Below are 14,316 nucleotides of genomic sequence, written 5' to 3' on the forward strand. Positions count from 1 at the left end.
ATAAAATAAAGCAATTCATGAGAGCTAAACGGATTTTTTTTTTTGACATGTCCACATAGGAGGGGGAAGAGGATTCGAACTAGTGACCTTTACTTTATTATGCGTGGTTCCTACCGATTGAATTATTTCTTAGTAACGAGCTAAAAGAAAATTAATTAAGGGTTTGCATTGCAGCAATTCAATACATTGTATATATAAATTGAAACTGGACTTTTTACTATTAAATTATTTAATTCTCATTATAAATATGACGAGTTGCTGCAAACCCTTAATTTCCTATGGGGATAGGGATATATAATTATCAGAGACTTCGGGGGGAGTGTTACTGCAGCTATGAGTAAACCTATCTCTGGGTTTCAAGAACCGGTGGTGGGTGAGGTGATGGTAGCGTTGGTAGCCACGGAGTTTGGCAGGGATATAGGAGTGAGGGATATTTTCTTGGAAGGTGACTCTCAAATAGTTGTCAAAGCCATTCTCACTAGCTCCCATAACTGGAGTTCTTACGGTAATATTATAGAAGACATCAAGTTGGTGATTCAACGCTTTCGTAGCTGGGACGTTGGGCATATACAGAGGGAAGGCAACTCAGTTGCCCATTGTCTGGCGAGAAGGGCTTTAGGGGAGGAGAATGAGCAGATTTAGTTGGAAGAAACCCCATGTTGTATTCAGGATATTATTCTCTCAGAGCATTTAGCTCTTGTTGTTTGACTTTCGTGCTCTAGATTTTTCAAGTTATGATATAAGAATGAATTTTTTTCAATATATATATATGATGAGTTGCTTATAATAATGTTTTATATATGCATCAAGCCAATAACAAAGGACATGGGTTACCCTTTGCATGTCTGACAGACGACAACCACAATAGACCATTACAGCCTAAGCTCCTATGCCAAATTTTCATGCTCACAGCAGTTTCTTTATAACCAATTTTTTTATTATTATTTTTTATTTTTTATTTATTTTTTTTTAAAAAAAAAGTATAGAAAATTTTTCAAAAAATATACAAAAGTCACATGCAGCCGTTAACAATAGAGTAAACAAGCTAACTATGAAGAAACGATAAAAAAAATAAAAAAGGAAAAAAGGAAACTTTACTTACCCCCCAAACTTTAGCGTTTTTTTGTGGATACCCCCTCATTGTTTAAAAACTCTCACTTTCATGTATCAAATTTTTAGTTTCGTTCACTTTGCCCCTTCCGTTAGGATTTTCTATGTAATCCTAACGGAAGGGGTCGCATGTGCCGCGTATGTGGGGAAAACTTATTGAAAGCTCTGTTTTACCCCTGAAAGCACCACGTATACAAACACTCTTAAGGTTTATTTCTCAAAATCACTAAAACCAAAAGTGAGTTCGAGAGCCGTCTTCGTGAAGAACCCTAACATTGTGGGCCAACGACCACTGAAATCCTCAATCCAACTAGTGACTCTAAATCGCGATTCCACCCAGGTTTAAATCGCGATTCCACCCAACTAAACCAATTGAACCCTAAATCGCATACGAGAAAGTCATTTCAAGACCCAATTGAAGTCTCGTGTAGTTGCATTGGAAGCTTCGTCCGTGAGCCGTCTTCTTCATTACTACCGTCTTTTCCAGGTATAGTCCATTTTGTCAAAAAAAGTTGGTTGTTTTATTTATAGGTATGCTGAGTTTACCATTGTGGTCCCCTATATTTTTATTGTTGCCTATTTGTGGGTCATATGCTTTTATTGTCAAAAGTTTGTCAAAAAAAAAAAAAAAAAAAAAACGATTTGTGGGTCATATGCTGCTGGTGGGTTGAATAAAGAAAGTGTCCACTTTTGCTGGTCGAATTGATGCTAGCAAAAGGTTGGAGCTTTTTGCATTTTTTAAATGGCTACTGTCGGTTGAAGAAAATTGACTGTCTGTTAGGGTTTATTTGTTTAATGCTTTTTGGAATATTCTGGATGAGTTAGCAAAAAGTTACTGCATACTTAAGGTGTAGCAAGAAGTCACTGCATACTTAAGGTTTATTTGTCACTATTTTTGGTATGTTGTGGGTGATGGTAAATGCTTTTGGAATGTTCTAGATGGTTTAGATATAGGTCACTTCATCCTTTTGGGTTTAGCAAAAATTCAATGCATACTTTCGGGTTTACCAAAAATTTATTGCATACTTAGGGTTTAGCAAAAATTCACTGCATACTTAGAGTTTATTTGTCACTGTTTTTGGCATGCTGTGGGTTTGTTTAATGCTTTTTGGCATGTTCTAGATGGTTTAGAAATAGGTCACTTCATACTTTCGGGTTTAGCAAAAAGTTAGAGCTTTTTGGCATGTTGTGGATGACAAGTTGACTGTTTGTTTAAGTTATGGTTTGTTTGATTTCTGTTGTTTATTTGTCACTATTTTTGGCATGTTGTGGAGTAGGGTTTACCATTTTGTTCTCCTAGGTGGTTGTGGATGACACGTCTTGGAAAATGTCACTGATTGTTGCATATTGTTTAGGGTTTAGGGTTTAATATAGTATAGTATATTAATTATATCAATCGGCCCAATTGTCATATAATATTTGCACAATTATTAGATCCTTCACACCCCCATAGTGCTCGTATTAATTAACTATGTTACCATCTTTTTGCATCCTTTTTTTGTTATCCTTCTTATGAATGAAGTTGCTATGTATTCACTATTCTCAGTGTTCTTCCTTTTCTATCTTTTCCCTAGATATTGTTTTTTTTATATATATAGAAAATCATATGAAGCTCACCTATAATACCATTAGGGTTTGTCATCCTTGAAAGCATTCATTGTTTTCATAAGGTTCTTGCATATTGTTGTTTTGTGTTAAGGGTTTAGGGAAGCTTCTATTGGCAAATGTGGTCCCCTCTATAGCTGTAATTCTTTCTTGTATATATGCGGTCCCCTATGTTGTCTAAATGGTTGTTGCTGATGTTGTTGTATAAGTGGTTTGGCATGTCCACCCAACTAAAAAAGCTACTGCATGTTGCATTTAGTAAATACTCATTAGTGTTCTCAATGTGGCAGGACACATAATGGCTAGTGACATATTGCTGTTTGAGGTGCATTACAATGGTTCTTTCGATAAGGAAAATAGGTGTACGTATGTGAGTGGGTTTGTGCATAATCATTCGGTTCATGATGTACATAAAATGTCTTTCTTAAATATCGAGGAAATATGTAAGGATTATGGATATAGATCCGGTGACCTTATTCACTACAAGATACCTGATAGGTCTTTAGATGAAGGATTAAGGCTTATATCATCTGACCATGATGTAAATGAAATGGTTTCACACCATGTAGGGCATGGGCTCGCTAAGTTGTATTTGGTTTCATTTGATGTGGTTGATGTAGATGCGGTTGATGACAATGCAGAAGACGATGAAGAATATGAGAGGGCTGTAGTATATAGGAATGATGCTTTCTGGGATGAGGTTCTTAGCGTAGATATTGATGCTAATGACTCAAATGGGAAAGAGCATGTAGAGTCTGAAAGGGTGGGGGGTTTGGGTATTGTTGAGGATGAAGCAGGGTTTATGGATGTGGAAGATAGGGAATAGGAAGACAGGGAAGAGGTATATGATGATGGACATGTGGAAGAAAAAGGGGGGAAGATGAGGCCAATAGTGAAGATCTTTGTCCAAGTGACATACTTAGGTCGCCCATTCCCAGTGATAGTGAAAATGAAGAAATATCAAGACGTCATGATGTCACCAAAAGAATTCCATTTACCAAAGAAGATATGCAAAATCTTGCACTGGTCATACATTTGGTGATGCGGCGGAGTTTAGAAAAGCGGTGAAGCAAGCAAATATCATGAAGGGGAGGATTTAGAGTTCCCAGGCAATGAAACCAAAAAAGTTATAACTCGTAGCAAAGACAAAAAGTGTAAGTACAGGGTTTATAGGAAGAAGTTAAAGGATGAATCTGCATTTCTCTTAGTGTCAATGTATCCAAGACACTCATGCACTAGAAGATATAAGAATCATATGATTAATTCAATTTGGATAGCTGAATGGTGCATGGACTCATTTAGAAACCAGCCAAACTTGCCTATAGACGTTTTGCAGAAAGAGGTCAAAGCTAAGAGGAATGTAGATGCCCATGTTGGCTCATTGTATATGGCAAGGAAAAAGGCACAACAAAAAATTTATGGGAAATTGGATGAGCAATACCATCGGTTATGGGACTACTATGAAATGGTTAGAAAGACCAATGTGGGTAGCTGTTTAATTCTTATGGTTGAGAGACTAATGCCCGAGGTCCCATGTAGGTTTCAGAGGTTATATGTATCATTTATAGCAATGAAGATAGGTTTCTTACAAGGGTGTAGACCAATGATAGGTGTAGATGCATACTTCCTGAAGGGTAGGTACAAGGGCCAATTAATGGCTGCTGTTGGGAGGGATGCCAACAATAGTATGTATCCACTATCCATTGCTGTTGTAGAAGCAGAGACAAATGACAGTTGGACTTGGTTCTTGGAGGCACTTATATCTGGTCTTGGCCCAGTACCAGCACAAGGGTGGACTTTTATATCTGATCGACAAAAGGTAAACATACTTGTATGAATAATGTCTGACATTTAACTTTCTTGTATGAATAATGTCTGACATATTTTATCTTACCATATGTGTAGGGCCTAGTACCAAGCCTCGAACTAGTTTGTCCCACAGCTGAGCATCGTACATGTGTGAGACACCTGTATGCTAAGTTCAGAAGTGCAGGCCACAGAGGGATACTACTGAAGGACATGCTTTGGACTGCTGCATCATCTTATACTCAAGACAGATTTCCATTACGCGATGGAAGAGATGAAGAAAGTAAGTAAACATGCTTACAATTATATGTCAAGGATTGATCCCAGTACTTGGCGTATGGGATGGTTCAACACCATGGCCAAGTCTAACCTAGTACACAACAACTGTGCTGAGTGTTTCGACCCATAGATCTTGAAGTACCGTCAATTGACAATACAGTCAACGTTGGAAATGATTAGGAATAAATTAATGAGGAAGTATGTTAAGAAAGGGAGTTGATTACTGCAATAGAGGGTAGTTTGGGGCAAAAAATAATGGCGAAGTTGGAGAAGGAAGAGGATGGTGCCAGCCATTGTTGGTGCACATATGCGGGCGATGGCATTTTTTAAGTCAAATGTAAGGGCAAACGATTTGTAGTCAGTGTGGAGGGCAGAACATGTGGGTGTAGAAAATGGGATGTCACTGGGATATCATGCACTCATGCCATATTAGCCATCTTATACCATGGTGGCAATCCAATAGACTATCTTAGTGACTACTATAGCAAAGATAAGTACCTGAAGACATATGAACCCATCATCTATCCCCTGCCCAATGAAGAGCAATGGTCTAGGAGCAATCAACCGATTATCGAACCACCAAAGGCAAGGATAGCTCTTGGGAGACCTAGGAAGGTTAGAGTGAGAAGGGTTGAGAAGCCCAAAAATTTAAACGCCATCAGGAGGGGGGAAACAAAAACCAGTGTGGGCACTGTAAGAAATAGGGTCATAACAAGAGAACATGCACTGGAAAGCTAAGGCAGGATGACAGAAGAGAACAAGTACGAGAGTACTACAGATCCACTGCAGGAATTGATTGGAATCTTGATATGGTAATTTTGAACTGCATACTCTCATGTTATGGTTTTTGTGAAATTGTTACTTTTGTTGTTTGTTAATTTTAGGCATTCATTGGTAATCATTTATTATGTTATTTAATAGTTGGATGACTTATCCAATGCCGCATCAGCCAGTGGAAGAAAAAGACAAAGGGGAGGTAAATCAACCAGTACTGGAACAAAAAGGTAGAGAGGAGTTCAAGCAACCAATTTTGGTACTGGACAAGATACAATCGAATCAGGTAGTGTGAGCTAGATTGCACAACCTTCTGCTCCCCAACCAAGTGCACAACCAACTGCCCCAACTAAAATTCCTACTTGTCAATTCGATGTAAGTCCTGTTTGTTTATTGTAGGTGCTGATTTTTTCAAAAATATGTAGGTTGTTCCTACTACTCCCCAACCAAGTGTACAACCAACTGCCCCAACTGAAATTCTTATTGGTCAATTCAATGTAAGTCATGTTTGTTTATTTTAGGTGTTTTTCTTTTTAAATTGATAAAAATAACAAAATGTTTCATATTTTTTCAAAAAATTGCAGGTTGTTCCAACTGCTTCCTAACCAAGTGCACAACCAACTGCCCCAACTGAACTTCGTAATAGCCAATCCAATGTAAGGCCTTATTATTTATTATATGTGCTGCTTTTGAATAGATCTAAGGCCTTGTTATTTATTATATGTGCTGATTTTGAATCCAATGTAAGGCCTTGTTATTTATTGTATATGCTGCTTTTGAATTGATCTAAAACCTTGTTATTTATTGTATGTGTTGATTTTGAATCCAATGTAAGGCCTTGTTATTTCTTGTATGTGCTGATTTTAAATTCATCTAAGGCCTTGTTATTTATTGTATGCGCTGATTTTGAATTGATTATCTGATATAGGATTTTATCTAAAATCTGCAAGCAGGTCCTACAGTTAGAATCAGGAAGAAATTGTAGGGGTTAGCCACAAGATCAAGAGTTGCTGGTGGTTTGAGGGTAGATGCTGCCAATGTTAGGGAGACTAGGCGCAAGGGCAAGCTAGTGATCGATATCACGAGTGAGTTTGCTAAACAACCAAAAATTCTAGGAGGTGGACAACTATGTGCTTGGGGACTTCCATAAGCAGGTGGTTTTACCTTTAAGGTTGCTCCCCCTGATTTTGACATACCCAAATCCCAAGTGGCAGCAAGTGACATAATTTCACCTGGAGGTAAACAAAATGCAAAAAAAGGGACAAGGGGAAGGGGAAAGGGAAGAGGAAAATATCGCAACCATGAATGTTTGTGAGTTGGAGTGTTTTGTGAGTTACTGAATGTTATGTAATTATTTTGTGACATGAAGACAGACCCATATTTTGTAATTATTTTGTGACATGACGACAAGTCCATGTATATTCTGTTATTATTTTGTGACATGAAGACTAGCATATGTAATTCTAATATTTTGTGTTTACCATATTAGCCAATGTGGTGGCTTTTTGAATGGTAATTGTGGATGATGGTAAATGTCAATGGTAATATTTTTGAATGTTTGTGAGTTAATGAATGTTATGTAATTATTTTATGACATGGAGATAGGTCCATGCTTTTTAATTATTTTGTGACACAAAGAGAGGCCTATGTAATTGTAATATTTTTTGTTCAAGGTGTTTACCAATGTGGTGGCTTTTTGGATGGTAATTATGGAAGATGGTAAATTTCAATGGTAATATTTTTGTTCACCACAATATAATAGGTAATGTTTGTTGGAATTGTCATGTCAGTATTGTAGGATAATTGTGGAATAAAAATATGGTGTATAACATTACTAAATATTTATTAACCATATGTAATGTGCTATTTTTTGGTTAATCTACCCAACCTTGATGGGTACTTAATTAAGGTCGATATATTCATATATACAACGACCTTTTAATGCTAGAAATCTCTCTTAATATTCCTAGAAGGGAATTGCTAGTGCCCTCAACATGGTCAACAACATTTGTTTTCTTAACAGCATTTGAGCACAAGTCTTCAAACTTTACCAAGGAGAGGCAGGAACAACGACCCTATATAACGAGAGGAGGACCCTTTAGTAACTACACATTTATACACCTACCAAACTTCCGGTGAACCTCTCTAAACCTCTTTATGGTGCTTTTTGTGCTGTCCCTCACTGGATCAACCACTTATATTTATACACCTACCAAACTTCCGATGATGGTGCTTGGTGTGTGGTCCCTAGCTAGATCAACCACTTATATTTGAATGTTAGCATTTTTTTTATATATATATATTTAATTTAGCCTTTTAGTTTTTTGTGAGCAATATAGCCAACTACTAATTGTTTTACTAGTTTTAGAGTAGTAGCAGCAGATGCCCTATATGTCATTCCCTTCATTATGTTTATAGAAAATTTCAAAAAAATCACAAAAACCTACTCACATCAAATTCCCTACATTTAACCAACCCTCAAGGGTTGCTATAGTGTTTCCTATTGTTACAAATATCTACCTAAATTAATAAGCAAATAATTGTATGTTTTACCCGCAAGTGCACGAGGTCAAATATAGCGTGCAAGTACGGGATCATTCCCACGAGGATTGCTAAATTTTGTTTAAAATAAATTCCAAAAAGTAAAACAAAACAAAGATTGGCTTTTGATTTGATAATAATAAAAAGGTAGGACTTTGATATCTGCCACTAATTATATTTAGATAATATGTCAATATGCCAATGTTTTGATCATGTTATGTATATATAATGTTTGTCAACCTAAAGGCATGGGTGTATACTCCTTAAGCTATAGATTTCCCTAAGCAACGAGTTAGGCATGGGTGTATACTCTAACTCTTTTCTTTCTTAAAGGATTTAGCATGGGTGTATACTAAGTTGTTCTTTAAGAAAGCATATATTCTGTGAAAATCGACAAGCACTTGAGGCTTAGGGCATGGGTGTATACTTCCGGTTCCCCATGTTGATTAATCCAAGAACCCGGTATTGATTTCTTTTGTTACTTTTGTGAAACCCAAGACTCGGTCATCCAAATTGATTTAACTAACTAGTCCATACTACATGCACATGTTAATCAGGCACACAAATATGAGAAATTCATGAAAGCAGAAATTAATCAAGTTAAATACCACAACATAATCATCATAAAGGCGTCAATATTGAATATTAACTATACATAACTAAGGCTTCAATCTAGCCCTACTAAATAAATTAGTTACACATAAGTTTGATGTTAAACATCTTCATAAAATAAAATAAAAGAAAGAAAAAGAATAAACCCGAAACTTGAACTTGAAGAGCTCCAATTCTTCTCCTTGGAAATTGTATTTTCTAGCTCCCCCTATTCTCAAGGTTTAGAGTTCTATTTATAGGGCTTTAGAAGTCCTTGTTACACTAGTAAACCTAGGAAATTTGTAGGGTTTTACTCTTATTACAAGTGGGAGTTAGAAAACCCTAATATGAAAATACTAGCAATCTGGCCACACTTTTGATGGGTCACCTACGCACTGGTACAATCGATTGCAACCCGGGTGCGATCGATCGCACATGGCCGCTTTATGATTTGTCTTCTTTGATAATGCGCTCGATCGCAGGGAACTTGTGATCGATCGCACTGTCAGGGGCTCCAACTTTTCCCATTTTCTCTCTTTGAGCCCAAATCTTCCAAATTTACTTCATTTTATTCCAAAGCTTACAAAAACAAGGAAAACTCAAAAAGGAACTAAAATGGCATGAATTAACTAAAACTAAAGGATTAAAACATGTAAGTTAAGGGCTAAAAATATGAATATTTTAGCACTTAACATTTCTCAATGTGTAGGGAAACAAAAGTGGTTCCCTATACATTATTTTAATATAAACATTTCTCTTTTATCTCTCATCTTTCATCTTTTTGTCTTTAATTAGGGATTGTGTTGGAATTTTGTGAAAAACTGAGGGTAGGTTGGGAACTTGTATTTTGTAAAGAAATAATATTTTAATGGTATAGAGAAAGGTAAGGAAGCTATTGTGAAATATATTTTCATAGGTACGCAAAAAGTAGTTTTGTGCCCTAAACTTAAAAAAAAAAAAAAAAAAAAAAAAAAAAAAAAAAATCAAAAGAAAGCTACTGCTAGTGCTCTTATATGTGGCGGTGGCTCTTCACCGGTTTTGCAAAATACCACTATTGGCTTGTGTTTCCATCTTCACTCCACCTTCTCATCATCTTCATGGGAAACCTAGCAACTTTATCCGCAGTGACTTATACAACAAGCTTCAAACCTAGAACTTCAAATCATTGCTTACAAAAATGCTTGCCTCAAACTCTAAACAGCAATATACGCTGCCAATTTTCATCCCACCGGCCTGGACGCCCGGAATACCTTTCCAATAGAATTCCAGACCACTCGTATGACACAACCCTCCGCGACGGTGAACAAGCCCCAAGCACTGCCATGACCGGCATGCCAAAGCTCGCCATCGCCCGACAGCTTCTGAAACTTTGCCTGGACATTATGGAAGTCGGGTTCCCTGCTTCGTCCAAGGACAAGTTCGAGACCGTGAAGCAAATTGCTATAGAGGTGGGGAACGTCGTGGACCAGTGCTTCAGCTATGTTCCGGTGATTTCTGCATGCGCAAGGTGCATTCGCGGGGACGTTGACGCAGCATAGGAGGCCTTGAAATTTACAAGACATCCAAGAGTGAATATTTTTATATTAGTGAAATATTATAAAGAGAAGGGAATTTGGCCAGATTAATCATCTACTGCTATGTCATTGAACTTAAATAGAGAAGAGTTACAATTGTAGTTGATGACATCAAGCTAACAAGATAAGCATTGATGTGATCTAAATAATACAAGAGGATAATTACAATTAATGAAAAGATAAGATATAATACAAGAGGATAATTACAATCAACCAAAAGAGAAGTGATACAAACAGATTACTCTTACAAGAGATAAGTAAGAGTCCCAATAGGAGTGGAAAGTTTATGGCGGTTGGTGCTGTGTTCTGATACTGCGATCGAGCGCCCTAGTGACTGCGCTCGATCACACTCAGGATGGTTTTGAACTGGTACACTCTGATACTGCGATCGAGAGCCCTAGTGATTGCCCTTGATCGCACTCGAAAAAGTTTTGCACTTCAGAACTCTCTGGTACTGTGCTTGACCGTTCTGAAGTATGCAATCGAGCACTCTTACTATCTTGAGTAGTAGCAGACTCCTTAACAGACCCCTTCAAACTCATGGGAGGAGGAAGAATCATGAGTTTGTCATGCAATTCCAAAAATCGAGAAGAAGTCAATCGCTTTGTGAAGATGTCAGCACATTGATCAATAGTGGAAATAAACTGAATCGATATATCTTTGTGCATAACCTTTTCTCTAATGAAGTGGTAATCTATAGTTATATGCTTTGTCCGAGCATGATAGATAGGATTAGATGCCGATGCAATGGCTCCAAGATTGTCACACCAAAGCTTTGGTGGAGAGAAAAGAGAGATTCGTAACTCCTTGAGAAGCATGCGTAACCAATATAGCTCAGCAGTGGCAATGGCCATAGATCTATACTTAGCCTCTACGCTTGAACGAGATACACTTGGTTGCTTTTTGGATTGCCAAGAGATTAAGCAGTTGCTGAGAAAGACTCCATAACCACTTGTGGACCTTCGGTCAATTGGATCACCAGCCCAATCAGAGTCACAAAATGCTTCTAGCTAAAGAGGTCCCTTAGTGAAAGATAAGCCATAATCTGGAGTTCCCTTGAGATACCTTAATACTCTCTTAGCTACAGTGAAATGAGCTGTAGTAGGACAGTGTAAAAACTGATAAAGATGATTCACTGAGAATGATATGTCTGGTCTTGTGAGAGTACATTATGGAAGTGCACCAACAATATGCCTATACAGGGACTGATCTTCCAATGGTTCACCATCAAATTTAGTCAATCTTTTGCCTGAAGTGCATGGAGCAAAGTAAGGTTTAGCTCCTATCATGTGAACTCGATGTAGAAGATCAATGATATATTTGGATTGATTAAGGTACAAACCTGTAGAAGTACGATGTACATGTATGCCCAAGAAATATGACAAAGTACCCAAATCCTTCAACTTTAATTCAATTTCCAGCTTTGAGATGAAATTATTGATGTTGGATAGATTATTTCCAGTTATGATGATATCATCTACATATATAAGCACAAAAATGGTAAGAGAATCTCTATGAAGCATAAATACGGAAGTATCCATCAATGATCCTGTGAAACCGAGTTCAAGTAGAGCTTGAGTAAGTCTATGGAACCAAGCTCTTGGTGTTTGTTTTAAGCCATACAAGGCTTTGTGAAGTTTACAAACTGAATCAGGATATTGAAGATCAACAAACCCTCTTGGCTGTTTCATAAAAACTTCTTCACTAAGTTGTCCATGGAGAAAAGCATTTGATATATCGATTTGTTTCAAAGACCAATTCTAATGAACAGCTAATGCTAGAATCAATCTCATAGTTGCAAGTTTTATAACAGGACTAAATGTTTATGTGTAATCTATACCATCTCTTTGTTCAAACCCTTTTGCCACTAGCCGTGCTTTATACCTTTCAATAGTTCCATCTGGTTTTTGTTTGAGTTTGTGCACCCATTTGTTTCTGATGACATTTCTGTTGTGTGGTCTTGGACAAAGAGACCAAGTGTGATTTTCCTGCAAAGCTTGGAACTCACTTTCCATGCCAACTAGCCAATGGGGAGTTGAGGCTGCTTGAGTAAAGGTGCTCGGCTCACTAGAGGTAGAGATTGATGTATGCATGACTTTTAGGGGATGTTTGGTAGAGTGATATAGCTTGAAATCAGTAAACATTTTGGGTTTTAGGCTACCTATTTCAGATCTAGTAACAATATGAGGTGAGCTTGGTGGATCAATCAAGGTAGGTAGTGAAGAATTGTAAGGAATATGATCTTCTAAGATGGGAAGAGGTATGTCACAGGTAGATGTTGGTGTTGATTCTGCAGTGGAGTCAATAGTTGTAGGTGAAGTAGGTGGGGAATTAATTTCATAAGTCACTCTAGTTGGTGTAACAGAAACTGCTACCACAATTGGAGTGAATTCTGCAGGTAGAGAGTTTGGTGTTGGTATTACTGCAATAGGAACAATTGGAGGGGATAATGGTTCAACAGACATTGGTTCAGTTGTGATCAAATCAGGTGAAATATTGTTAACATCAATGAACTGAGAGAGTAAGGGAACAATACCTTGGTTCAAAGGAGAGTTACTTGCTGAAGCCATATGGGAGGCAGTACCTTGTGCAAGAAACAAATTCTCATCGAAATCCACATGCCTTGAGATAAAGACTTGTTTGGTGGAGGTATCTAGGCGCCTATATCCCTTGTGATTTAAGCAGTATCCTAGAAAGATGCATTGTCTACTTCTAAATTCAAGTGTGTGTCTATTATAAGGACGAAGTAGAGGGTAACAAGCACAACCAAATACCTTTAAGTTGCTATAATCTGGTTCCTTATTATGAAGTTTAAAATAAGGAATAAACCACTTTATAGTTTGAGTAGGCAGTCGGTTAATCAGATAGACAGCAGTATGCCAAGCCTCAATCCAGAATTTAGAAGGTAAATGAGATTGAGCAAGAAGTGTAAGGCCAGTTTCTATGATATGTCTGTGTTTTCTCTCTGCAATCCATTTTGTTGGGAAGTGTGAGGACATGTTATTCTATGAAAAATACCATGAGAAGAAAGGAACTTTTAGGATTGGTGAGATGTATATTCACCTCCACCATCAGTTTGGAGTTGTTTGATCTTTGTTGAGAGAAGATTTTCAAGTAAACTCTTAAACTTGACAAAACAATCAAACACTTCAGATTTTAATTTCAAAGGAAAAATCCATGTATATCTTGAGAAATCATCTGCAAATATAAAATAGAATTTGTAACCACTAGCAGACACAACTAGAGAGATCTATAGATCACTATGAAGTAATTCTAATGGAGAATTGGTAACATGAGTTGAATCCTAAAAATGTAGTTGTTTACTTTTGGCTAGCTGACACAACACACATAAAGAAAAACTAGACTCTGAATGACTGACAAGAAGCTGTTGATACTTGAGAAGACGCTTGAGAACTTGAGAATTGGGATGTCCAAGTCTGTTGTGCCAAGTGACTTCACCAGCTTTGACTCCAAGAAAGGCAGCATGATTGCTGTGTTTATTGACTCCAAGAAAGGCAGCAGGATTGCTGTGTTTATTGGTGAGAAATTGTTTCATCTGAATGGGGTATAGGCCATCCTCACTTGGCCCATGCAAGATTATCTCCCTCGAGAGGTTGTCCTTAACAAGAAAATAAGTATTTGAGAGTTTGAAGTGGCAATTATTATCATGACAGAAACGATTTATTGAAAGGAGATTAGCTTAAACATCAGGACAATGTAGGATATGTTTAAGATGAACAATAGTGTTTTGGAGTTTGAAAGAAGTAGAACCCGTATGAGTAATGGGAAGAGAGCTACCATAGCCTACTGCAACCTTTTCTTCCCCATTAAACGACTGTTGGATTGTGAGATTTTCCAAATTAGTAGTGATATGGTTATTAGCCCCACTGTCAACTAACCAATCATCATCTTCACGGAGAGCATTGGATTGAGCAGTCTTGGCTGCAAGCTCGCTTGGAGGGTGTCTTCCTTGGTAGGCATAGTCCATGCGATGATAGCAGTCAAGTGCTTGATGACATGTCATACCACAAATCTG

At 37.4% G+C, this 14,316-nt stretch overlaps 2 protein-coding genes across 2 annotated transcripts; both read left to right on the forward strand.

The window, feature by feature from the left end:
- The first annotated feature begins 4,003 nt into the window (after positions 1 to 4,003).
- LOC148584602 (uncharacterized) lies at positions 4,004 to 5,538 on the forward strand. Its single transcript, XM_088518530.1, has 3 exons — positions 4,004 to 4,534; positions 4,621 to 4,804; positions 5,159 to 5,538. The coding sequence occupies exons 1-3, from the start codon at positions 4,004 to 4,006 to the stop codon at positions 5,536 to 5,538; spliced, it is 1,095 nt and encodes a 364-aa protein (XP_088374656.1).
- Positions 5,539 to 9,719: 4,181 nt separating this feature from the next.
- LOC148584603 (methylthioalkylmalate synthase 1-1, chloroplastic-like) lies at positions 9,720 to 10,244 on the forward strand. Its single transcript, XM_088518531.1, has one exon. It carries the CDS (start codon positions 9,720 to 9,722, stop codon positions 10,242 to 10,244), a length of 525 nt encoding a protein of 174 aa, XP_088374657.1.
- Positions 10,245 to 14,316: the final 4,072 nt, after the last annotated feature.

The sequence above is a fragment of the Corylus avellana genome, chromosome 7, assembly GCF_965113065.1.
Source record: "Corylus avellana chromosome 7, dhCorAvel1.hap1.2, whole genome shotgun sequence".
Classification (NCBI taxonomy): domain Eukaryota; kingdom Viridiplantae; phylum Streptophyta; class Magnoliopsida; order Fagales; family Betulaceae; genus Corylus; species Corylus avellana.

Bases quoted from the DNA above. Each gene is read 5' to 3' on its own strand.
- LOC148584603 (XM_088518531.1), top strand. From the start codon at position 9,720: ATGTGGCGGTGGCTCTTCACCGGTTTTGCAAAATACCACTATTGGCTT.
- LOC148584602 (XM_088518530.1), top strand. From the start codon at position 4,004: ATGGACTCATTTAGAAACCAGCCAAACTTGCCTATAGACGTTTTGCAG. The intron at 4,535-4,620 runs GTAAACATACTT...CCATATGTGTAG, and splicing joins TTATATCTGATCGACAAAAG to GGCCTAGTACCAAGCCTCGA. The intron at 4,805-5,158 runs GTAAGTAAACAT...AACGATTTGTAG, and splicing joins CGATGGAAGAGATGAAGAAA to TCAGTGTGGAGGGCAGAACA.